The 25,399-nt window shown below is 60.3% G+C and overlaps 1 protein-coding gene across 1 annotated transcript in view; it reads left to right on the plus strand.

Annotated features, from left to right (window-relative positions):
- SHANK3 (SH3 and multiple ankyrin repeat domains 3) overlaps positions 1-25,399 on the plus strand; it is a gene marked incomplete at both ends in the record, with an annotated part of 330,722 nt that overhangs the window by 60,788 nt on the left and 244,535 nt on the right. The window contains 5 exons of the mRNA XM_080358124.1: positions 2,624-2,732; positions 10,259-10,410; positions 10,710-10,877; positions 11,892-12,008; positions 12,759-12,836. Of these exons, the coding sequence (XP_080214250.1) occupies positions 2,624-2,732; positions 10,259-10,410; positions 10,710-10,877; positions 11,892-12,008; positions 12,759-12,836 (624 nt within the window). The remainder of the gene's footprint in view (positions 1-2,623; positions 2,733-10,258; positions 10,411-10,709; positions 10,878-11,891; positions 12,009-12,758; positions 12,837-25,399) is intronic.

Raw genomic sequence — 25,399 nt, forward strand, 5'->3', positions numbered from 1 at the left:
CGCAGTGGGTCTGGTGAACCCGGGTGAGCTGCCGTGGCACACGCAGAGGGTCTGGTGAACCCGGATGAGCCGCCGTGGCACACGCGGAGGGTCTGGTGAACCTGGTTGAGCCGCCGTGGCACACGCGGAGGGGCCGTGTGTGTGTGCAGGGCCGTGTGGCGCTGCCCCTGTCCTGGGGGCCCAGGGAAGCTGCCGGGCCCTGGATGGCCGTGGGGTGGGGTCCCTTTCTCGGCTTGGTGTCCCCGTGTCCCGTCACGGCTGCGGTGGCTCTCGGTGGGACCGGCGGTGCCTTTCTGGCCGGGGTCAGAGGGGCCACGCGTGGAGCGTCACCGATGGGTGAGCTCAGCGCTGTCTGCCCAACGGCTGCTGCAGGAGAGGGACGTGCGGGCGGCGGGAGCGGAGGGCGCGGGGTTAACGGCGCAGCCGGGGTGGTTGGGAAGAGGCATCTTGGGATGGCGTCCTGGAGGCCTCGCTGGAGTCCTCAAGTCCTGTCTGTGCCGCGTTTCCCTCGGCGCTCCTGTGGTTCTGCAGTGGCCGAAGGGATGCTGAGCAGGAGCTGGATGCGCTTTCAGTTTTTGGGGAGAAGTAGCACCGAGCGGCAAATGCTGGGGGCACATGTCCCCACGAGCGGGCAGTGCTGCTGCTGCTGCTGCTGCTGCTGCTGCTGCTGCGCGCTGGCCATGGGCGCTGGAGCTGTGAACTGTGAGCTCTGTCCCATGTGTCACCCAGCCCTGCTCTGTCTTTCTGTGTGTCACCCAGCCCTGCTCTGTCCCGTGTGTCACCCAGCCCTGCTCTGTCCTCCTGTGGGTCACCCAGTCCTGCTCTGTCCCGTGTGTCACCCAGCCCTGCTCTGTCCCGTGGGTCACCCAGCCCTGCTCTGTCCCGTGTGTCACCCAGCCCTGCTCTGTCCCGTGGGTCACTCGGCCCTGCTCTGTCCTGTGTGTCACCCAGCCCTGCTCTGTCCCGTGGGTCACCCAGCCCTGCTCTGTCCTGTGTGTCACCCAGCCCTGCTCTGTCCCGTGGGTCACCCAGCCCTGCTCTGTCCCGTGGGTCACCCAGCCCTGCTCTGTCCCGTGTGTCACCCAGCCCTGCTCTGTCCCGTGGGTCACCCAGCTCTGCTCTGTCCCGTGTGTCACCCAGCCCTGCTCTGTCCCGTGGGTCACCCAGTCCTGCTCTGTCCCGTGGGTCACCCAGCCCTGCTCTGTCCCGTGGGTCACTCGGCCCTGCTCTGTCCTGTGTGTCACCCAGCCCTGCTCTGTCCTTCTGTGTGTCACCCAGTCCTGCTCTGTCCTCCTGTGTGTCACCCAGCTCTGCTCTGTCCCATGTGTCACCCAGCTCTGCTCTGTCCCGTGTGTCACCCAGCCCTGCTCTGTCCCGTGTGTCACCCAGCCCTGCTCTATCCTTCTGTGTGTCACCCAGTCCTGCTCTGTCCTCCTGTGTGTCACCCAGCTCTGCTCTGTCCCATGTGTCACCCAGCCCTGCTCTGTCCTTCTGTGTGTCACCCAGTCCTGCTCTGTCCTCCTGTGTGTCACCCAGCTCTGCTCTGTCCCATGTGTCACCCAGCTCTGCTCTGTCCCATGTGTCACCCAGCTCTGCTCTGTCCCGTGGGTCACCCAGCCCTGCTCTGTCCCGTGGGTCACCCAGTCCTGCTCTGTCCCGTGTGTCACCCAGCCCTGCTCTGTCCTCCTGTGGGTCACCCAGCCCTGCTCTGTCCCGTGTGTCACCCAGCCCTGCTCTGTCCTCCTGTGTGTCACCCGGCCCTGCTCTGTCCTTCTGTGTGTCACCCGGCCCTGCTCTGTCCCGTGTGTCACCCGGCCCTGCTCTGTCCCGTGGGTCACCCGGCCCTGCTCTGTCTCGTGGGTCACCCGGCCCTGCTCTGTCTCATGTGTCACCCAGCCCTGCTCTGTCTCATGTGTCACCCAGCCCTGCTCTGTCCTTCTGTGTATCACCTGGCCCTGCTCTGTCCCATGTGTCACCCAGCCCTGCTCTGTCCTTCTGTGTGTCACCTGGCCCTGCTCTGTCCCATGTGTCACCCGGCCCTGCTCTGTCCCGCGGGTGGCTCCTCCTGGCTCCCGCGCCCTGTCCTGCGCTGTGCTGGGTCTGTCCTGGCAGCGCTGCATGGGCTGGTGTGGGTGCGGGGTGTGGGGATCACCCGGGGATGGGAGCTGGTGGGACTGCTGGTTGTGCTCTGCAACCAGGGATCAGCCGTGGCCTCTGCTGGCCCCGGTGAGTCCCGGTGAGTCCCGGTGAATCCCGGTGAATCCCGGTCGATCGCTGCTCAATCCCTGGTGAATCGCTGCTCAAACCCCAGTGAATCCTCGGTGAATTCCTGGTGAATCCCTGGTGAATGAATCCCCACTCTTGGCTCTTGCCTCCCCACACTCTTGTCTGTGGGGCACTAAGGGGAATGAGCCTTGTAAGCAATGGCAGGTTTGTGGCTCTGTGCTTTATCCCGTGTGGATGGGGATGTTTCTCTTGGTGTTGCCTGGTGTGTCCTGGATGGGGATGTTCCTCTTGGTGTTGCCTGGGGTCTCCTGCATGGGGATGTTCCTCCGCTGGCTTTTCTTCACACTGGGGTGCTAACCCTGCGTGTTTTGTGTTTCCTGGGGTGTCATGGCTGCAGGCAAATCTGAAGAAGTTCATGGAGTACGTGCAGATGCTCAATGCGGAGAAGGTGTGCAGGCTGCTGGAGAAGGGACTGGACCCCAACTTCCACGATCCGGATACTGGAGGTGAGCCTGGCTTCTCCGGAGCGGGGAGGGACGGAGCAGCTGGGGGAGCGTGCCGGGGCACTCGGGGGATCTGGGCAGAGACAAACAGCGCATCGTCTGGGATGTGAGCTTTGGAGCACACGGACGTGTCGGGCTTCTCAGCAGCGTGTCTTCTGTGGGTCTTGGGAGCCTGAGGCTTCAGAAGGCTCTGGGGAGAGGATGGTGTGTGGGGCACAGACGTGGGTCTGGGAATACAGCACAACACAAAGAGCCGTGGGGCTGGACACCTTCCTGTGGGGCAGAATACAGCACAACACAAAGAGCCGTGGGGCTGGACACCTTCCTGTGGGGCAAATACATGGGTCTGGGAATACAGCACAACACAGGAGCCGTGGGGCTGGACACCTTCCCATGGGGGTTCTGCACAGGATGAGTCCATCTCTCAGAGCAGCAAGTTGGGTAAAAGCAAACTGTGGCCTCTGGATCTGGTCACAAAGCAGGCAGAAGGTTTAAGAAGTATTTTGGGAGTCAGGAAGATAAAATCTTGGCCTCTGTTTGCTTTGGTTTTGCTCCTTTCCGTGGCCGGCGGGGCGGGCACCGCGGTCACCAGCGGGCTGGCCGGGGCGGCTCCAGCGCGTCGGGGCGGCCGGGGCGGGAGGCAGATTCCCCCGCTTCCTGCTGGGAGTGCCATGGTCTGTTTCTGAGAGGGGTATCTGCTATTATTCTTGTTTTAAAGTAACGCAGCTGATTAGTATTGATTATAGAGTTGGACTTTGCGTGTGAATCACGGGCACATTTCCAGCCCATGGGCACGTTCCAGCCTGATGGTTAATATTCTGTTTTCTGGTTCAGTGCGACGGTTTTTCGGGTGGTTTCTGAAACACTGGCTACCTCTGTACTCAGAAGTTTGGTGTGTCCAAGACCAGGGGGCAGACTGCGGTGCCGTTCACACCGTTCACCTCCCTTCCCCCCTCAGATAATTTGGCTGCACTGAGCTGAATCCCCCTGGGACCGACAGCTGCCGGGCTGGGACGGGGCAGCTGGTGCGGCTGTGGGGCTGGGACGTGGCAGCTGGTGCGGCTGCGGGGCCGGGACGGGGCAGCTGGTGCGGCTGTGGGGCTGGGACGGGGCAGCTGGTGTAGCTGTGGGGCTGGGACATGGCAGCTGGTGCGGCTGTGGGGCTGGGACGGGGCAGCTGGTGTAGCTGTGGGGCTGAGACGGGGCAGCTGGTGTAGCTGTGGGGCTGGGACGTGGCAGCTGGTGCGGCTGTGGGGCTGGGACATGGCAGCTGGTGCAGCTGTGGGGCTGGGACGGGGCAGCTGGTGCGGCTGTGGGGCTGGGACGGGGCAGCTGCTGCAGCTGTGGGGCTGGGACGGGGCAGCTGGTGTAGCTGTGGGGCTGGGACATGGCAGCTGGTGCGGCTGTGGGGCTGGGACGTGGCAGCTGGTGCAGCTGTGGGGCTGGGACGGGGCAGCTGGTGCAGCTGCGGGGCCGGGACGGGGCAGCTGGTGCGGCTGCGGGGCCGGGACGGGGCAGCTGGTGCAGCTGTGGGGCTGGGACGGGGCAGCTGGTGCGGCTGCGGGGCCGGGACGGGGCAGCTGGTGCAGCTGCGGGGCCAGGACGTGGCAGCTGGTGCGGCTGCGCTCTGGCAAGAGCCGCTCGAACGGGCCCGGGGTTGTTCACCCTGCTTAATCTGCAGGTGTCGCCACCCTGGCTGGACCTGCCGAGTGTCCTGGTGGGCGATGCTCGGTGACAAACAGCACACGGGACGGTCGCTGCCTGCGCTGACCTGGCCAAACAGCTCAGCAACACGTGCGGTCATTTCTGCCCACGACCGTAGGGCCATTGTGGGGATCTTTCCTTACAGGGAAAGCCCCCCGCTCCGGGGTGATTGTGTCACCTCACAGCAGGCAGCGTGACGCTCGCAAAGCTGCTGTCAGGGTTTTGGATCTGATGCGGTTTGAACCCAGATGTTGTTTGACAGAAGGGTAGAGGCTTATAGGAGCAGGCTCTGGAGTACTGACCAGACTATTAAATAGAGAGGAGCAAGAAGGAAAAGCACCAGATCCGTTGTAGTTTGGATGCAGTTGTTGTTTGGATCCGGTTCAGAACCGAAGGCAAAACCGGAGTGGATGCTATGAGGTGCAGAAATAGGCTGCTAGAGCAGAGGGACCCAGCGCTGAGTCTTGTGCAGAAGCGCTTCAGTGCTGCTTTACCGCCTGTTCTGTGGGGATGGAGGAATGCCACAAACCTGCTGGTGGGTACTCGGGGTTCCTGGAACTTGGGAGCGGGTGGAGCTGCGGTACCTTCCATCTGACCCTATCTCAGGGCTGCTCTGTGCGTGTGTGCTCACCAAGCAAAGCTTAAACGGTTGCCAGGAAGTCATCAGTCTGGATTCAGGGGACAGAAGAGCTGTGCCTTTCCTTCGGGGTTTGCTTAATCACCCTCGCTGTTTAAAATGCGCCTCTCATTTCAATTTGTATGCTTCAGCTTCCAGCTGTCCTTGTACTTTATCTTCTAGATTAAAGAGCACTTTAGTACCTGGTATGTCTTCACATGAAGGTATTTATACATGGTAATCAAGTCAACATTCAATCTTCGTTTCCTTAATTAAAGAGAGGCCGCACTCCTCCAGTCTTTGGTTTGGGGGAGTTTTCTCCGGTTGGCTGCCGTTGGCAGGGCTCGTGTGTCACTGCTCCCTTTGTAAGGGGCTTGTGGGGCGCGGGTGCCAGACGGGGCCGGCACGGCTCGGCAGCTCCTGCTCTCCAGCCGCGTGTTTGGGAGGCTGAGGGTGACCCCGCGTCTCGGGATGGGACCCCACGGTCTGTCCTGCTGGATGGAGCGGCCGGGGGTGTCCTCCTGCTCCTGCCCCGTGTCCTGCCCCGTGTCCTGTGTCCTGTGTCCTGCCCTGTGTCCTGCTGCTGCCCCGTGTCCTGCCCTGTGTCCTGCTCCTGCCCCGTGTCCTGCCCCGTGTCCTGCCCCGTGTCCTGCCCTGTCCCTGTGTCCTGCTCCTGCCCCGTGTCCTGCCCCGTGTCCTGTGTCCTGCCCTGTGTCCTGCTCCTGCCCCGTGTCCTGCCCCGTGTCCTGTGTCCTGTGTCCTGCCCTGTGTCCTGCTGCTGCCCCATGTCCTGCCCTGTGTCCTGCTCCTGCCCCGTGTCCTGCCCCGTGTCCTGCCCTGTCCCTGTGTCCTGCTCCTGCCCCGTGTCCTGCCCCGTGTCCTGTGTCCTGCCCTGTGTCCTGCTCCTGCCCCGTGTCCTGCCCCGTGTCCTGCCCCGTGTCCTGTGTCCTGCTCCTGCCCCGTGTCCTGCCCCGTGTCCTGCCCCGTGTCCTGCCCCGTGTCCTGCCCCGTGTCCTGGCCGCACCTCAGCCTGGGGTTACCGGCCCCTGTTGGCTGAGGAACCAGGAAGAAATTCCCTGCTTGGGAGCTCTGGCTGTGCCGATGCGGGTGTGGGGCGGGGGTCCGTCAGCACGGGCTGTTCCAGGAGGGCTCACCGGAGCACGGGCTGTTACAGGCGGGCTCACCGGAGCACGGGCTGTTACAGGTGCTCGCTGTTACAGGCGCTCGCTGTTACAGGCGCTCGCTGTTACAGCCCGGCAGCAGCTCGCGGGGTACAGTGCTGCGGCTTTATGGTGTCTGACTCCTTTAACCAGAGGCCTCTCCCCGCTCCCCGTCAATGTTGTTTTGCTGTTGTTCAGAGCCCGGTGTATTTTTATGTGAACGTTAGAGTCCTGGGCAGGGAGAAAGCCAGTTGTCTTTCCCGCATTATTTGTTTTCCACTACAGCTTTCCATACTCCCCTTTATGGGAGCAGGTTGAGCAGTACAACTGATGTGTGTCAGTTCTCATCCTTTTCCATGCTACCTTGTCCCAGGAAAAAATAACTATACATATGTGCAGGACAGCGTTTTATTTTGGTGAATGGTAAAGTAAAATGCAGCCCTGGACAGCGGCTCCCCAGGTTTGTAGGAGCTGCCGGTGTCATCGTGGTTGCTCTTCGAGCTTGCAGGCTGCGGGGAAGCCTTTGCTACAGTTACAGCATCCAGACCCATCGTGAACCAACAGGTGCCCGGGAGCTACCCCGGGACCCACGTTCCCTCTGCTGGCCCGGGAGACACGCGGATGTGGCCACGCTTGCCCTGCAAAGCCCGTGGCAAAGCCGCTGGCACGGCAGCGCTGTGACCTGCTCCCGGGACAGGAGCGGTGCTGCGAGTGCTGGTTGTGCCCTGCGGCCCGCGCTGCTGAGCACGCGGTGCGGGGCGGCCCGAGAGCGGCGGGGTGAGGGTCCCGGTGCCACGTCCCGGCCCCTGGCCAGCCGTTCTGGAAACCACCGTATTCCCACCGAGTTCCGCGGCGTGTGCCGTGTTGGGAGGAGGGCACAGGCTGTGCTGCCTGGCACGTGGGGCCGGTGGCTCATCCCATGGGGCCGGTGGCTCATCCCACGGGGCCGGAGGCTCGTCCCACGGGGCCGGTGGCTCGTCCCGCGGGGCTGGTGGCTCATCCCACAGGGCCGGAGGGCTCGGCAGAGCTCGGCAGAGCTTGCAGAGCACAGGGAGGCTGCTGGTCCCAAGGGCTGTGGGGAAGGAGCTTTCCTGCCTCTCTGAATGCATCCGATGATGATAAATACCGAACCAGCAGTGCCTTTGATTCTTTTATACGGCGCGATCCCTTTAGCCCGCGGTGACATTTGAGCCCAGCAGCCCAAGCAGAGGCAGTCGCCACCTCCGCTCCTCCGCAGCGCTGGCACCGCTCCCACAGGTGGTCTCTGATCAGCCGCCGTCCCTCATTGCACCATCTCCAGCAGCCCAAAATCTTGTCGATGCCGTGGTTTTGTTTCTTGCCATGGACTGTCCCTGTCCCGCGCGCTCGGGCGCAGCGCTCCCGTCCGTCTGTGCCCACGGATCGGCCGCTCCGTCGCGGGCTCTGGTCAGACCTGAGGGCGGAGGGGATGCGAACACCGGCGGGAAACGCTCTCTGTGCAGAAGGTCTCAGGTTCCCTTGCCCATGGCTCTGCTTCGAGCGCCCGCGGGGACGCTGCGCACGGGCCGGGAAGGGGCCGCTTGGCCTCCAGGTCAGGCCTCTCCCTCAGATAGCTGGGAAGATCTTAGTCCTTACTTGCTTGGGAATACTTCTGCTCTGAGTCTTTAACCCGGAGCTTCCAGGGCCAGCAGTGAAGTGATGGTGCTGTGGGCAGATGTCCAACTAACCTTTCAAGAGAATAAATAAATAAATGATGATATTTCCAGTGCTTGGTATTCAGCAAGGACAGAAAAAGCTGCAGTTCACCAGTGCTGTTCTTAATTTCCCAGTCCCCGGAGCAGCTCTTTAGACCCGGCCCATGTCCCTGCTCTTCCCCGGCCCCGCTGCCCTGAGCTGCTCGGGCTGCTCCCGCCTCGGCTCTGGGCGCTGGGGCCATTTGGGGCAGATGTGGCTGCAGAATTTACTGTCACCTGTCGGGGACTGGGGCATTGGGGCGGCCACCACACACGGGTTAGCGCTGGCTTTACCACACACGGGTTAGCGCTGGCTTTACCACACACAGGTTAGTGCTGGCTTTACCACACACGGGTTAGCGCTGGCTTTACCACACACAGGATAGTGCTGGCTTTACCGCACACAGGTTAGCACTGGCTTTACCACACACGGGTTTGTGCTGGCTCTGCCACACACAGGTTAGTGCTGGCTTTACCACACACGGGTTAGTGCTGGCTTTACCACACACGGGTTAGCGCTGGCTTTACCACACACGGGTTAGCGCTGGCTTTACCACACACGGGTTAGCGCTGGCTTTACCACACACGGGTTTGTGCTGGCTCTGCCACACACAGGTTAGTGCTGGCTTTACCACACACGGGTTAGTGCTGGCTTTACCACACACGGGTTAGCGCTGGCTTTACCACACACGGGTTAGCGCTGGCTTTACCACACACAGGTTAGTGCTGGCTTTACCACACATGGGTTAGTGCTGGCTTTACCACGTGCAGGTTAGTGGTGGTTTTACCACACAGGATAGTGCTGGCTTTACCGCACACAGGTTAGCACTGGCTTTACCACACACGGGTTTGTGCTGGCTCTGCCACACACAGGTTAGTGCTGGCTTTACCACACACAGGTTAGTGCTGGTTTTACCACACAGGATAGTGCTGGCTTTACCACACACGGGTTAGCGCTGGCTTTACCACACACAGGTTAGTGCTGGCTTTACCACGCACAGGTTAGCGCTGGCTCTACCACACACATTAGTGCTGGCCTTACCACACACGTTAGTGCTGGCTTTACCACACAGGTCGGTGCTGCCCCGTTGGCCGCTCCCATCGCGGTGCAACTCGCAGGGCTCCATCTTGCTGCGTCGTTTTGCTGCTGCGCGTCTTGTGCGCTTGTTCGTTAATAACTTCAAGCATATATTTGGCTACGCACGTTTCCAGGAATTAGCAGAGTGCAATCACTGAAATCCCAGATTAGGCAGTAATTAGATTAGATTTAGCGAACAAATCGCTTGCTGCAGTTCATTCAGTGCCTCTTGGAACGCCCTGTTTGGACCTTTCTCAGTCTTTGAGGTGCAAGAAAATGTGATAGATTTTTCAGCTGAATTTGGCGTGTTAATAACTGAGACTAACGGAAGATGTGCAGCCTCGTTTTCTGTGTCTTTTGCCTCTTTGAAGAGTTTGTCTCATTTAAACTGAGATATTGAGCAACGCCCGGTGGTTTAACTGCACGTGGGGATGGAGGTCAATGCCTCGTACCGTTGGCTTTGACACATATAACAACATCACGTGCGTGTGACATTTCTTAGCGAGTACTTGTCATTTTCTCCCAGACCATGTTTAAAGTGATGAGTTTGGCACGGACAGGGCCAGGGAAGGACCAGCGCTGACATTCTCGTTCGCTGGTGGTTCCCTGCAGGTGAACCCGTCTCCAGTCCTCGTGGCGGCGCCTCCAGCCGTCCTCATTTCTTGGTGCTGGTGCCTTGTAGCACAAAGCCCGGCGGGTTTTAGCAAAGCCCGGAGCCTCGTCTGACCGCTGCCTGGCTCGTTTAAAAATGCGGCTGATAGCAGGCTCGAAAATTAGTATTTGTATTCTTTTCTATTTGGGTCTCAAACCATTTTGTTATTCCCATTTAAATAGTTATTTCTACTAAATCGAGATATTTTATGTGCAAATTAGGTACCTTTCTGAAAAATATGAGTGTAGTTGTAGCTGATGGGTGCAGGGAGGGACGGAATGAGGATACTGGTGCTCACCCCGTCTCCCCCGGTGCGAACAGTGTGTCCAGGGGTGGCTGTCCCGCAGACAGGAGCCGGCACAGGCCCTTCTGCCAGCCCTCAAGCTGCCGGCGCTCTCCTTCCCCCTCCCCTGCGGGACTCTCGTCCGCACCGGAGCAGCCGAGGGCAGCGCCCGCGCCCAGCCCCGCGCGGGGCCGCGGTGGACGCGGCTTTGGGAGCAGGAGCCTGCGCTGCCGGAGCCCGGCGGGAGATGAGCCCGCGCGAGGGGCAGCGTGTCCCCGAGGGGCGGGTGTCCCCGCGGTCTCACCCGCCTGTCCCGCTCTGCAGAGTGTCCCCTGACGGCGGCCGCCCAGCTGGAGCTCAGCGCCGAGATGATCAAGGCTCTGCGCAACGGGGGAGCGCACCTGGATTTCCGGACGCGGGAGGGGATGACGGCCCTGCACAAGGCCGTGCGGTGCCGCAACCACGCGGCGCTGCTGGTGAGTGGGGGCGGCCGGGGTTCCCCCTCCCTCCCCCTGCCCCGTGCCCCAGCACCGGCTCCTCCACGCACGCCGTCCAGGCTGCACGCACGCTCTGTCCTTCCTGGGCCAGAGCACCCCGCGCGTTGCTGTCGGGGGACGCAGCTCGTTACAAGAGCGTGGCACTGATTACGTGAGCCCTGGGCTGCGATGGGGGCACTGACACCTGCCACGGTGGGAGCGCCCCCGGGACCGCAGGGCAGGTTTCCCTCCGCCAGGCCACCTGCGGCTGCGGAGCAAGGCAGGCGCTTCTCTTGCAGACGCTGCTGGACCTGGGCGCCTCCCCGGACTACAAGGACAGCCGGGGGCTGACGCCGCTGTACCACAGCGCCATGGTGGGGGGGGACCCCTACTGCTGCGAGCTGCTGCTGCACGACTACGCCCGGCTGGGCTGCGTGGACGAGAACGGCTGGCAGGAGATCCACCAGGTGCGACGGGGCGCGGGGGCGGCCGCTGTCCTGCCGCTGACGGGGCTCGTCCCGTCCCGCGGGTGTCCCTGCAGACACGGGGGTGCTGCTGGGCACGCTGGTGGCACCAGGACTGAGCTCCCGCACTGGGCCGGGCTCGTGGTCTCCATCTCACGCTACCGTGTGCCGGCCGGTTCTGGCCTGGGTCAGCAGTGCCGGGATCATCCCCGGGCTCTGCCCGGCTCGTGGGCATCCCATGGACACTGCCTTGGGATCTCGGTCCAACGCATGAGACATTCTGGGTCCAAACCAGTTGTATCTGTCCCTGTTTCACACATCGACGGGTGGGCTTGGCGTGGGGAAGGCATGGGCGGGGGGTCGGGCCCTGAGCTGCCCTTGGGCGTCAAGACCCAGATCCTCGAGGGGAAGGGAGGATGCGCCGGCTCTGGAGTCCCGCGTCTGGGACCACGGGGAGGGCGGGTTGTCTGTACCCACGCCCCCAGCACCACTCTCAGCTGCCCGAAGGTGGATGAGTGCTGGCACAGCTGAGGACAGATGCATGAGGATGAGAAAACGAGACGTGTGTTTGTGATCCCGATTTACCGGCCGTGACCACCCTGCCGTGGCAGATCTTTGAGGAGTGCTGGTCCTGGGGTGGACCAAACGTAGAGGGAAGTACCACACCAGCTACCCAGAGATGGGGGCTGCCGCGCTCCCCTTCGCCTGCCTGTGCTTCGGGGCTTCTTGTCACCGGATAATTACAAACGGTCTGGAGGAGGACGTGGAACTGCAGTGACCCTGACCCCGCACCTGCAGCCGTGTAGAGGTGGTTTGTCTGATGAGCGTCCAGGAGTAAGTTGCTGTAAGGAGCAGCAGGGTGTGTGTGTGCATGTTAATGGGGCTTTTCAGCTTACAGGTCCAGCCTGATTCAGCTTTTCCAGCATGGACGAGTCCAGCAGAGCATGTTATGGGATCTGTTATCTTCCTGCTGCTCCTTGATTTCTCTTTCTGTTTTCCACTTTGCATTTCGAGCAGGCATGTCGCTATGGCCATGTGCAGCACCTGGAGCATCTTCTGTTCTACGGAGCGGACATGACTGCACAGAACGCCTCAGGAAACACGGCTCTGCACATTTGCGCTCTCTATAACCAGGTACACCCGTGCCATCCGGGGCTTTACACAGGAACGTGTCGGTGGGCAGCGGCCTGGCTGGGAGAGCACGGCGGCACGCTGGGGCATCTCCTCATTGCTGGTGCTGGTCCCCCCCAGAAACGTTCCTCTGAGCGGCATCCACGGGGACGAGGCTCTTTGTGTTTGGAGCACCAGCCTGGGTTGGGATTTCTCAAGGGGCAGGTGGCTGGAGAAGAGTCCGGGAGTTAATCTGTTCCTGTTCCCAAGAGGTTTTGCTGATTTACTGCCTGAATTACTGTTGATTTACTGTTCTGTAATTTTTCCTCTGGTTCTACTTCTCAACAAGCCCCTGCTCCCCGTGGGAAGGGAGCGCTTTGCCTGGGTGGAGAGGGCTGCCTGGGAGCAGGTGCTCACACTTAGTCTGAGGTGGGTGCTGATTTGGCCCAGGTGCTCACACTTAGTCTGAGGTGGGTGCTGATTTGGCCCAGGTGCTCACACTTAGTCTGAGGTGGGTGCTAATTTGCCCAGGTGCTCACACTTAGTCTGAGGTGGGTGCTAATTTGCCCAGGTGCTCACGTTTAACCTGAGGGGGCACATGCCTGGGGTGGGGCTTGTTGGGCACATCCTGTGGCCTTTAGCCTGTGCTGGGGAAGGTTTGTGGGCTGGGGTCCTGTCCCTCTCACAAACGGCCCAAAGTTCTTGCTGCTGGTCTCTGGGTTCTGAGGGCAGCGCAGGGCGCCGGTGCCACGCTCACTGCTCTTCCCGTTGCAGGAGAGCTGCGCCCGGGTCCTCCTCTTCCGCGGTGCGAGCAAAGAGATCCGCAACTACAACAGCCAGACGGCGTTCCAGGTGAGGCAGCGAGCCCGGCCGAGCCTCCGCGGGCACGGCGGGCACGGCGCTTAGCGGAGCGAACCCCGGTTCAGGGCGTTCGTTCTGACACCGGCGTGGTTGCTGGGGTGGGAAAGAGAACACGCGGTACTTGTGGGAAGGGCTGTGGAGATGGTATCTTGGTGTCAGCGCCCTGAGATGGCTCCAGATAGCACAGAGTCATTCAGAGGGTTTAGAGGTTGTAATCTGCTGGGTTATCTTCCCCGACGCAAATCTGCATCCTCGTTGCGCGGGGTGGCCCGGAACCCCCTGCGGCGCTGGGCTCCTCCTGGGGAGCTGAGATGCCGTGTTCACAAGGTCGGGTTGGGGTGGCGGCGCCGGGCCGGGTTCGGGATGGCAGCGTCAGGCTGTGCGGCCCCTGGAGCAGCTGTGCCGTGCGCTCCCCTGCGCCCCCTCGCCCGCGGCACCGGCTGCTGCGGCAGAGGAGGGCCCGAAGTGACGGGCTGTGGTGCCTTTTGTGTTCAGACTCGGGAGGAGAGGGTGGTGGCAATGAACCTGAGTTCCTGCAGCGGTTCGGAGGGAAGTGGGTGGGGTGTGGGGGTGTTTCTGGCTCACACCTGTGCCCCCGTGGGTGCAGGTCGTCTTTCTTTCTCCGTGTGTTGCTCCGATCCCCCGTTCCCAGCAGTGGCGGAAGGTGCTTTATGCCACCGTTGTGCCCTCTCTGGGGAGGCGTCTCGTCTGCGTTCTCCACCAGTCGTGTCGCTTGGCCCAGGTCGCAGGCCCTTGTCCCGTGTCTCAGCGATGGTGCTGGTGTCAGTTTTGGTGGAGGGTGGTGGTTTTTGGTGGTTCTGTGGTGCTCTGTTTGGTTGATTTGGAGGCAGTTGTGCTGTGAGCGGACACGGTTTCCTGTTGGCTGGTGCGGGCTGTGCTGGCGCAGAGCCGCCATGGCTGCGGCGCTCTGTCACTTGTGCAGCTCCAGCGACGCCGATCGCTCCTGGAGCCCGAGCACGTACCGAGGTTTTTGTCAGCCGGTCCCTGCCCGAGGGTGCTGCTGGGTCTGAGGGCCCCGGGATCCCCAGGACATCAGGGGCTCCGTTTCCCGTCCTGTGCTGAGCACGGGGCGGCTGCAGCCCCCAGGCAGGATGTAACACTGGTGCTCCCGGGCTGGTGACAGTGATGTCCCTCCTGTCACTCTGCTGGCCACTGCCATACCAAACGGGACCAGCCGCTGTTCCCGTCCCTGGGAATGGGCTCATAACCGGCCACCGGCTGAGCTCCGTGTGGCCCATCCCCGCCCTGGAGCTGCTGGTCCAGCCAGTTCACCCGCCTCGTCAGCCCTGCACAACCGGCCCTGTCCCGTCCCGCAGTGAGGGTGCTGCAGGAGACCCCACGGAGTGCCCCCCCGCGGCGGGGTCGGGGCCCCACGGAGTGCCCCCCCGCGGCGGGGTCGGGGCCCCACGGAGTGCCCCCCCGCGGCGGGGTCGGGGCCCCACGGAGCACCCCCGCCGTGGGTCAGGACCCTTCCTGCGCCCCCTCGCTCGGGTCCCTGCGGGGAAGGCTCCAGAAAGCCGTGGCTGAAAGGGCCCCGGGGGGCCGGTTTGGGCTCCGTTGCCGCGTCCCCGGGTCGGCTCTGTCTGAAGGTGCCGTGGTGTCTGCTCCCCTGCTCGTGCGCCCCGTCCCGGGCTGGGCTGCTCCCACGCTTCACTCTTCCTCTCAGTGTTTTCTGACATCTAACCTGGATCTTTCCTGTTGAGTTTTAAGCCTGTTGCTTTTCCCTGTTACTGAGAACAGGTTATTTTTGTCCTCGCTGCCTGTTCTCTGCTTCTGCAGTCAGGTCACCTCTTCCCCACCCGATCGCTGCTCCCTGGGTGAACGTCCCAGAGCTCACAGGCCCTTGAAAGCATAATGTGGTCATTGCTATTGACCCGCTCTGCAGTCTCTCCGTATCTTTTGTTTAACTCTGTTCCCAAAGCAGCCGTCTGCAGCTGAAAGCAGCCTGTTCCGCGGAGCGCTGGGGTTACGCTGCACGTGTTGGGGGTGAGGCTGCTCACTGTAAATCCTGCTATGTTTTCCTTTTTCTGCCACAGCGTGACTTGGCTGACTCACTTTCAGCTGGTGGTGCTGCAGTCCCAGCTCCGGGCTCCCCGAGCCGCGCTGGTGCTGCGGATGGAGACGCGGGGACGTCCCCTGCTCGGCTGGACCCGCGGCTGCTGGGGCTGGAACCCCCCGGGGTCCCACCTGGGGCTCCTGCCCCTGCTCAGCGTCCTCCTGCTGAGGAGCCTCCTTGTTACACCCGGGCAAAATTCCCTGTGTTGTACCTGGTGCCCATGGGCTCCTGTTCCTGGTGAACCTCGAGGAATCACAGAATCCCAGAGTGTCAGGGGTTGAAGGGCCCTGGAAAGCTCATCCAGTGCAATCCCCCCATGGAGCAGGAACACCCAGATGAGGTTACACAGGAAGGTGTCCAGGCGGGTTGGAATGTCTGCACAGAAGGAGACTCCACAACCCCCTGGGCAGCCTGGGCCAGGCTCTGACACCCTCACCCCAACAAGTTTCTTCTCCTCTTTCAGTGGAACCTCCTGTGTTCCAGTTTGCACCCACTGCCCCTTGTCCTGTCCCTGGTTGTCACCAGCAGAGCCTGGCTCCATCCTCCTGACACTGCCCCTTTCCATATTGATCCCATGAATGAGTCCCCCCTCAGTGTCCTCTTGTCCAGCTCCAGAGCCCCAGCTCCCTCAGCCTTTCCTCACACGGGAGATGCTCCACTCCCTGCAGCATCTTGGTGGCTGCGCTGGACTCTCTGCAGCAGTTCCCTGTCCTGCTGAACTGAGGGGCCACAGCTGGACACTGCCACAGGCTGACCCATCTCCTGCAATCCCTGTACATAAACTGCCGTTGCATTTGTCTCTTGAGACTAAATCTTCACCCCCACACTTATTTCTTGAGTTTCCAACAATCATTTCAATTATAATACTCTGACTTTGCATCTCCTTCCTGCTTGGTCACACCTAGGAGCTTAATAAGCACATTCTGCAGTGCATCATCCCTCTGCCGATGGTGAGACTGAGTCCTGCTGAACCTGGGTCGGCTCCTGTGGAATCCGTTCAGCGTACATTTGTAGTCTGACAGTCACAAATTACTTTTCTCATCAGTTTTTCAGCGCTTGGCAGGAGTTTCAGCCAGATTTAATTTCTGTTGTTTCTGAGATCGGCATAGAAGGCTGTCAGAAGTCTTGCAGAAGACAGCTACGTGTCTTCAGCGTCTTCGCAGAGCCTGCCCGCTCCCTCGCCTGGACGGGACTTGGATGCCTTGAATTTGGTTCGCTCTTTACGAATGGCCATTGTTGACCGTCTCTGTTTACACAGTACCTGCTTTCCCGGTGTTCTTCTGGACGGTAAATCTGCGTTTCCTGGTGGATAGGGCAGCGTCCGCTCCCGTGGGTGCGTTCAAAGCTGGCTGCACCGCCCCTCTGCCGAGGGCTGCCGGCGGGCACGAGCCGTGGCCGGCACCAGGGGCTGCTCCGGCGCCGTTTGGCTGCGGCTCAGCTCACGCCTGCAGATCTCTGGCACTGCCGATAGTATCGGTGGTTCATAACCTGAGTGCGGAACCCGGCACGCAGGCAGATAACGCCCTGGATACCGCGTGGTGGTTCTGTGAGACCTGAGTGACCTGCCGGTTTCACAGAATCACAGCATGGACTGGGTTGGAAAAGCCCTCAGAGATCATCCAGTCCAGCCCTTGGTCCAAATCCAGCCCATTGACCAGATCATGGCACTAAGTGCCATGTCCAATCTCAGTTCAAAACCTCCATGGCCGGTGAGTCCAGCACCTCCCTGGGCAGCCATTCCAATGCCTGACCACTCTCTGCACAGAATTGCTTTCTCATCTCCAGCCTCAATTTCCCCTGGCAGAGTTGAAGCCCATGGCCCCTTGTCCTATTGCTGATGCCTGGGAGAAGAGCCCAATCCCCATCTGGCTACAACTGCCCTTCAGGTAGTTCTAGACAGTGCTGAGCTCAGCTCTGAGCCTCCTCTTCTCCAGACTAAACAAGTCCAGCTCCTCAGCCCCTCCCCATAGGGCTTGTGCTCAAGTCCCTTCCCCAGTCTTGCTGCTCTTCTCTGGACCCTCCAGCACTTCAATCTCTTTCCTGAGCTGAGGGGCCCAGAGCTGAACACAACACTCCAGATGTGGCCTCCCCAATGCAGAGCACAGGGGAAAGGTCACTGCCCTTGTCCTGCTGACCACGCTGGTTTGGATACAGGACAGGACACTGTTGCCCCTGCTGGCCACCTGGGCACACTGTTGGCTCATGCTGAGCTTCCTGTCCGTTAGTCCCCCCGGGTCCCTTTCTGCCCGGCTGCTGTCCAGCCGCTCTGTGCCCAGCCTGGAGCTGCAAGGCAGGTTTGGTGCTGTCTGCTCCTGATGTTGGTGAGCTGTGCAGCAAAGAGCTCGGGGCAAAGCCACCAACCGCTGGTCGCGGTGCTGGAGCTCGTGGCTCCCCTGGCTCCTGCCGGTGCTGCCACTCCTGCTGCTCCCCGCCCGTGTCCCCCGGGCGCCCCAGCCTTCCCGAGCTCTGCTGCACTGTCCCGTCACTGCGCCTCAGAACAGCTCCAGTGCTCTCCCAGAACCCTTGAGGTCTGCGCTCGGACGTTGTCCCAATGCTCCGTTTGTCTCAGCTTTCTGGAACAGCACTAGCAGGTTGTTAGATGGGTTTTCTTTGGAGATTTGTATCTTGTTGCTTTAAAGTAGACATCACGGTCTGAACTCCGCAATTTGCAGTCACGTTGCCCAGGCAACGGAATATTCTCAAACGGAGTGATTTGTTAAGGAATGTCTTCAGTTAACTGTGGTTCTTTTCTAATTAAAGTTAAATTTTAGCTGAGAGCGTTTGGATTTCTAACTTACTGATGACATAGCTCGTGATGTCATAGAAACTAATAAATGTAATGCTGCTAGTGTAGGTGAGTGTTGGGTGTTGGAGACACTGGGGAGGAGCTGCTGGAGCGAGGGGGTGTTTTTCAGTGTGGTGAGCTCAGCTGTAAACTCCTGCGAGCGGCTGTTGTTCCTCGACACATAAAACAGAAACCACATGTGCCGCTTGACGTGTTCCGAATCCGTACACCCGAGCGGCGCCGAGGGCTCTGCCTGCTGCGGGAACGTCTATGGCGGGGTTTTGTTAAGAAGCTCCGTACTTTCCTTGTCAGTGCAGCGGTAACCTCGTCCTCCCCGTCCGCTCTGCTGTCCAGCACTTGGGTTGTGAGGCGGTGGGTTTGTGTGTGTGCCGAGCCAACTGATTTCGCTCTCGAGTTCTACGGTAGTGGAAATTAAAATAATGTATGGAGGTGTGGAGTTCCTGTTACCGCTTGGAGTGGTTATTCAACCTGGTATTTATTGAAACCACAACATGTCTTCCTCAGACTTAATGCATTTGCTCTCTGAGTGGGAAGACATTATTTTTTTGGCCTTTAAAAGTATATTTGTTAACTTTCAGCAATACAGTTTATCAAAGTTCAGGATCTCTGAGAAATCTGTTGTCTGTGCTTAAGCTCTTTGTTGTCCTTGACGATCAGGTAACGCAGAAACCCGGCTGCTTCTAACCTTTACACTTCAGAATCACCAAAAGCTTTCTCGCAGTCCAGACTTGAGGAGCGCGGTTTCAGCTGAGATCGGCTGTCAGTGATGAGGGAGCTCGCGGGCATGGCCAGCGTGGGGGTGTTTTCCACGGGCGGCGGCGGCGTCTGTGTGCCCGGCAGCTTTGGGTGCCGTGTGCGCATCCCCACCCCCCGCGTGTGCGCATCCCCACCCCCCGCGTGTGCGCATCCCCACCCCCCGCGTGTGCGCATCCCCACCCCCCGCGTGTGCGTCCCGCGGAGCTCAGTGGTTCCGATGAGCAAACGTGTGACAGCCCCGCTGGTGTGCGGGTGACAGCTCATGGCCGGCAGCATGGCTCTTCAGGGAATCACACAGAACGTCAGGGGTTGAAGGGCCCTGGAAAGCTCATCCAGTGCAATCCCCCCATGGAGCAGGAACACCCAGATGAGGTTACACAGGAAGGTGTCCAGGCGGGTTGGAATGTCTGCACAGAAGGAGACTCCACAACCCCCTGGGCAGCCTGGGCCAGGCTCTGCTGGACCTCTTTGGTGTCCCCGTGGTGAATCCTGCTCTGTTCCTGTGCCCCGGCTCCCGGCGCAGCGCTGGGCGTCCGCGCGGGTTCTGCAGCACGCAGCGCTGGATTTGCACACTTTTCTAACTGGTACTCTTAATTCATCTTTTTGGCTGCAGTTCTTGTTCCAAGCGTTTATCCCTGTGGTTTACCCCCGGTGTGTGTCCCTGCTTTCCAAGGCAGTTTCTCCTCCCCACAGTGTTCTGGGCTCCTCCGCTAACACGTGTCCCCGTGTCCCCGTGTCCCCAGGCTCTGCCCCGGCCGGGCTGGGGCTCGTCACCGGCACGCGGCTGCTCTGGACCGAGGGCCTGAGCGATGCCCTGCGCAACGTCCTGCTCGGTGGCACCTCTGCAGTAACAAATACACGTAGAGCAGGGTAAATTGAATATAACAAATCACATGCACATATATATATGTATCTTCTGGATGCAGTCTAGATATACTGTCATGGGGAAAGGCAGGTGTGTCGTGCCATGCGTTCCTGGGCACAGGTGTCCCCCGCGGAGGTCGGGCTGGCGCTCTTTCTGCCCGCTCCGAGCAGGAGAGCAGCCCTGGAGCTGTTTCTGCCCGGGGGTTTCCTCAAGGCTCCTCTGTGCTGAGACAGCCAGCAGTTTCTGTGGCTTCAGTCAGAGGTCTTGGCAGCGTTGCACGTTTCCTGTCCCTCCAGCACTAACTGCTGGGTTAAGCCATCACCAACATTTTTTTAATAGTCTTTTAAGATTTAAGGTGAGCGAACCCACTTCTGTCCGTCTTTCCTCAGGGGTCCAAAGTTCCAGCTTTGGTGCTTTCCATTCATTTGCCTCCTTCCCAAAGACCTTTGTCCCAGCACCGCATGTGTCAGTCCAGATGGGTCTTTGCCATCTGGTTAATACCTCCTAAAATGACATCTTTCTTTATGCAATGTCACAATTTCCTTGACGTGTGCTCAGTTTGGGGTTTCCGCTGTTACCCCGCGTTGGGTTCTGCTGCACCGTGTCGGCCGATTGTTCTCCACCTCTATCTATGCACTGGATCTCGTGGTTCCAAGGGTCGGTTTGTACCAGACCGTGCTGGTTTTGTCTCTCTGATCCCAGACATCGCTGCTTCTGCCAGCCGAGTTCATGGGCTTGTCGGTCCATCTGTGTACTACGCTTTTTGCTTTTAATGTGATTTACTTTCCCAAAACTAGGGAAGTTATCAGTAAAACAAGAATAAAATCTAATTAGAGCCTATGATGTCAAAATTGGCATAGGGTATGCAGGAAAAAGAATCCAGAAAGACATTCTAGATGGTAACTATCCATCAGTATTCTCAATGTACCACACACAGTCCCTGTGAAGATTCTGCAAAACAACCTGGATATTGTGAGGGTGGGTAACACTTCTGGTGCTGCACAACTTGTACAGGATTGTGGTGCTTCTGAAAGTGTTTCCAGCAGCAGGAAAGCCAACCAGGTGAGCAAAGAGATACCGTAACAAACGGGACATTTGGAAGGGAACCGCAGCTACGGGTGGTGAGAGCCTGGCCCGGATCCCAGAGAGGGGGTGGCTGAACCATCCCCGAAACACCCCAGGCCAGGCTGGACGGGCTCTGAGCACCCTGAGCTGGTGCAGATGTCCCTGTCATGGCAGGGGGATGGGGGACATTTGAAGGTCCCTCCAACCCAAACCAGCTGTGATTCTGTGGACAAAAAAAGGACTTGTGAAGCGAAGAGAAAAGGTGTGAACAACCATAACTGAAAATATGCAGAGAAGTTCTGGCTTCTTGATAGAAAGAGAAGCTGGGCCCTGTGTGCCTGCAGCAGGGCGGGCGGGCTCGGGGCTGCGCTTGTCCCGCGCAGGAGCGCCGCCTGTCGCTCCGGGAGGTGTTGGGTCTGTCACACCGTCACTGACCCGGTGACGCTCCCGGGAGCATCAGACGAGCTGCATCTGTGCGGTGTGATGGCAGCACACATGCTGGAACGTATCTAGAGCTCCGGCTCGTATGGCGGCCCAGATGGAGCTGCCGTATGCGAGCGGCAGGGTTGGCCCGGTAGGGCTGCCAGACTGCTGGAGGCCTAGAACAAATATAGAACACGCTTGGAGTCTGCCCGGCCAAGGAGAGGGGGACGGCTTTGAAAACAGTGCAGACACATAGCAGTGCTGCCTGGCTAAATAAAATGCAATGATTAAAAAGAATCATTCTGCTCTCTGTTATCTGGGGTAACGGGCAGGTCGCAGGTCATCAGCCGTGGGAAGCCTCGGTAACTGGAGGAGTCTTGGGTGAAGTGACGCAGAAATAGCTGACGCCGGTCTGGCCTGCCGGCAGATGCCTCTCGGGTCCGAGGGCTGCTGGGCGGCTCTGGTGTATCGCGGCACCAGCCTGGCCGCCGGAGCCCTCCCTGCAGCTCTGCCGGGCCGTGCCCAGCGCCGCTGGCCATCGCTGCCTGCCCTGCAGCGCCTGCGGGAGCTGCTGCTGGGGCATCTCCCCCGTCCCGCCCCGGCGCCCGCTCCAGCGCCGCTCCCGCTGCCTTTTCTGCCTGTCGCACGTGTGGGTGGTAACTGGGAAGCTCTGGACTTGTCTGGCTGTTGTGGTCTGCGACTGAGACAGCTCTGAGAGCACGGCGTGCTGAACGCGGAGCAGCCGCGGCGGTGGCTTGACTTGGGAGGTCTGTCACCTCCTCGCTGGAGGTTCAGCCCGTGGGGGTGTGGGCTTCTTGTGAAAATACGGGAACATGTCAGCATTTTCAGAGCTACTCTGGCACCCGCTCGGTGTTCCGACCCTCATTCACGTGACTCCCTTTTGAAGGTACCATCCAGAATGGAAACTCCTGCTGCTGAACTCGATCTCTTCACTTCCCACTCTTCCTTTATCTTCCCACGTTGTGAAGATCTCGATGAGCTTTTGTGTGGCTCGTGGTTCCTCAGCAGCCCCACGGGACCGGGCGCTGGAGCCGGGCTGGGCTGAGCCAGGATGTGCTGGGCTGGGCTCAGCACCAGCCGTGCGAGTTTGTCACCCTGTCACACGGGGTGGGACCGCGGCCTCTCCTGCAGCTGGTGTCCCTGCCCTGGGCCTCTGCAGGTCCACGTCTGCAGCGCGTGACGGTCACGGGCTGGTGGCAGCGGGTGCAGAGGGGTCACGGCGTTTGGTCTGCGGGAGCCTGGAGGTGCCTCCTCTGGGGTCCTGCTTGATCATTTCGATCAGAACTCTGATCAGCTCGATCAGAACGTGACCTCATCCTCGCCCTTGTTGAAGCGCCCTGCCCCTTGGGGCAGATAACCACAGTGTCTTCCCATGGCTCAGTACATCCACCCGAGCTCCATCGTCACCATAGCACATCACGCCTCGGCGCAAGGAGGTAACGGGTGCTTTAGTGTGAACATACAGCGACAGCTCAGCACAAGAAACGCTGAACACCGTTGTGGAGTCGGGCGCAGGGTGAAGGGCGAGGGCAGTGCCGTGGGTTGGAGTTGTTTGACCGGCCTCTGCGCAGGTCGATTCTCGTTTGGTGAGCGGTGCCGGCCGTGCCGGTGGCCGCGGGCCCTGAGACGGGTGCTTTGGTTCTCCACACCTGGGTGCCCGCGCTCTGCGGGCCGGTGCTGGTTCGGTGATGTGCTGCTGGTCCTGGTGGGTCCTCATCGGTGTCACCCGAGCTCGGTGTCACCAGGAGGGCTGGGGACTGTCTCAGGGCCCATGCAGCGTAGCACGCCCTTGTCCTTGTTTCTCTTTGGCGAGGGGTGTTTGTGCAGCGCTGGCACCCGCAGACCTGGGTGAGGTCTCACCGCCATTACTCCTACAGGGGATATTTGAGTGATCTTTCAGTTTTCCGCTGTTACCTCTCCAGGCCTCCCCAGCGCGCTGGCGTTACGTGCCGCGCGGCCCCTTCGGGTGTCCCTCCTTCCTTTTAGAAATTACCGAGTTTGCCTAAAAAGATAAAAATAGGCGAATAGCTGTTAGATTAAAAAGCGTTGTCACTTTTCGTATCGTGCTGTGGAATGACTCAGGCATTTCAGAAAATAACCCTGTGCCGGAGCCGTAGCTGGTTGTGCAGCCTGAGCGTGTATTTCCGTAGCCTGGTCTGTGGCACCAGCGCAAACCGCGGTGAGAAATGACCTTTGCGCGGCCGCTGTCCCCGGCAGCACCCAGAGGAGGAACCTGGCTGCGATGTTAACGCGTTTGGATGGGGGCGTCCGGCTGGCTGCTTCAAAGTGGGTCGTTGGGCTTCTGTGGGCAAGTCAGAGTGGCTTTTCTGACCGTCACCAATTCGTCCCACTGTGGTGTACAGCCGCTCAAGTTGCTGGCTGTGAAATACTAAAAGTTCAGGCATTTCTGTCCTTGAGACTTCCTTTTCTTGTCTAGCCGTCCCTAAAAAGCTCTTGCTTCTAACATGCCGTTCAGGGCATGGTCTGTAGTGCAGGGTCCGCACGGCTCCGCCAGCACGGGGGGTGCTGGGTGAGGGTGCCGGGGGTGCAGAGTGCAGGTGCTGAGGTGCTGGGGGTGCAGGGTGCAGGTGCTGGGTTGCAGGTGCTGAGGTGCTGGGGGTGCAGGGTGCAGGTGCTGGGGGTGCAGGGTGCAGGTGCTGGGTTGCAGGTGCTGAGGTACTTGGGGTACAGGTGCAGGGTGCAGGTGCCGGGACGCTGGGGTGCAGGTGCTGGGGTGCAGGGTGCAGGTGCTGGCATGCAGGGTGCAGGTGCCGGATGCTGGGTGCAGGGTGCAGGTGCTGAGGGTGCATGGGAGCGCTGACTGTGCCCCCGCTGTGCGCCGAGCCCCCGCGGAGCTGGCAGCGCTGTGCGGAATCCTTCCGGCTCCTTTGCTTTTGCAGCTTGGGTTGGAGCACGTGCCCAGCGGGGTCTCCTCCCTCCCCAGGGTGTCTGTGAGGTTGCCTTCCTCACCGGCGCCTCATGCAGCGTGGTCTGGTGCGGCCCTGGAACCCGCGTCACCTGCGGGGTTCATGGCGGGTGTGTGACACCTGCGGGGGGTCGATGGCGGGTGTGTGTCACCTGTGGGGGTCGATGGCGGGTGTGTGTCACCTGCGGGGGTCGATGGCGGGTGTGTGTTACCTGTGGGGGTCGATGGCGGGTGTGTGACACCTGCGGGGGTCGATGGCGGGTGTGTGTCACCTGTGGGGGTCGATGGCGGGTGTGTGTCACCTGCGGGGGTCGATGGCGGGTGTGTGTCACCTGTGGGGGTCGATGGCGGGTGCGTGACACCTGCGGGCGTTGATGGCGGGTGTGTGTCACCTGTGGGGGTCGATGGCGGGTGTGTGACACCTGTGGGGGTTCATGGCGGGTGTGTGGCACCTGCGGGGGTCGATGGCGGGTGTGTGTCACCTGCTGGGGGTCGATGGCGGGTATGTGTCACCTGCGGGGGTCGATGGCGGGTGTGTGACACCTGCGGGGGTTCATGGCGGGTGTGTGTCACCTGCGGGGGTCGATGGCGGGTGTGTGGCACCTGCGGGGGTCGATGGCGGGTGTGTGTCACCTGCTGGGGGTCGATGGCGGGTGTGTGTCACCTGCAGGGGTCGATGGCGGGTGTGTGTCACCTGCTGGGGGTCGATGGCGGGTGTGTGTCACCTGCGGGGGTCGATCGCGGGTGTGTGACACCTGTGGGGGTTCATGGCGGGTGTGTGTCACCTGCGGTGTTTAATGGCAGGCGTGTGTCCCGTGGTGTCACCGGCCCCGGCGCAGCCAGAGCAGGGACAGCAGCACCAGCCGTGCGGGGACAGCGGCTCCAGCCGTGCGCGGAGCGGCTCCTGCGCAGCACAAGGTTCACCGGCCTTTTGGGAATTATTCCCGAGACTTACATCTGATAAACTCATCATTTGTACTCGGAATTAGGATTTTTCATGCTGTTTGTTTGAGGAACTTCAAAGCTCAAACGCCTTTTCTAAATGTTGTCAGTTTGCTTGTTTTTCCTTTCAGATTTGCCCGAATTCAGGTCACTCGCCCCTCTGTTTGTTTGCCTGCTCAGAGAACATGACTTTGGGAGGGCAGACGTTGTCGCTGTGTGTGAGGACCGAGCTGTGGAGATGGCCGTTTGAAGCGAGCCCGGGGGAAAGCACCTGTGACTCGGTTTGTCTGTGCTGTGGTGGCCTCGTTTCCCAACTGCAGGAGGAAAGGGTCTTTCTTGCAGCCGCCACCGATCGCTTCCAGCTCCAGCCGGGGAGCAGGGCAGGGTTCTGGGCCTCGGAAAATGAAATAAATGCACATAAACATTGTGGGGCTGAGGATAGTGAGACTATTTCTGCTGAGAAAGGGTGATAGTGGAGAGGTGTGCGTGCTGCTCTGAGTCACCGCGTTAAATATATCCCTTCGTCACAAGTTAGTGGTACATGCAAACGAAGCTCGTATTTCTAAAAGCTGCTGTGGTGGGAGGGCAGGAGCGCTGGGCGCCGGAGCTGCTCCCGGCCCTGGCTCTGGGCTTCGGCTCCTGCTGCCCCATCGATACCATCCATACGCTGCTC

This window comes from Nesoenas mayeri (genome assembly GCF_963082525.1).
Source record: "Nesoenas mayeri genome assembly, chromosome: 1".
In the NCBI taxonomy this organism is placed as follows: domain Eukaryota; kingdom Metazoa; phylum Chordata; class Aves; order Columbiformes; family Columbidae; genus Nesoenas; species Nesoenas mayeri.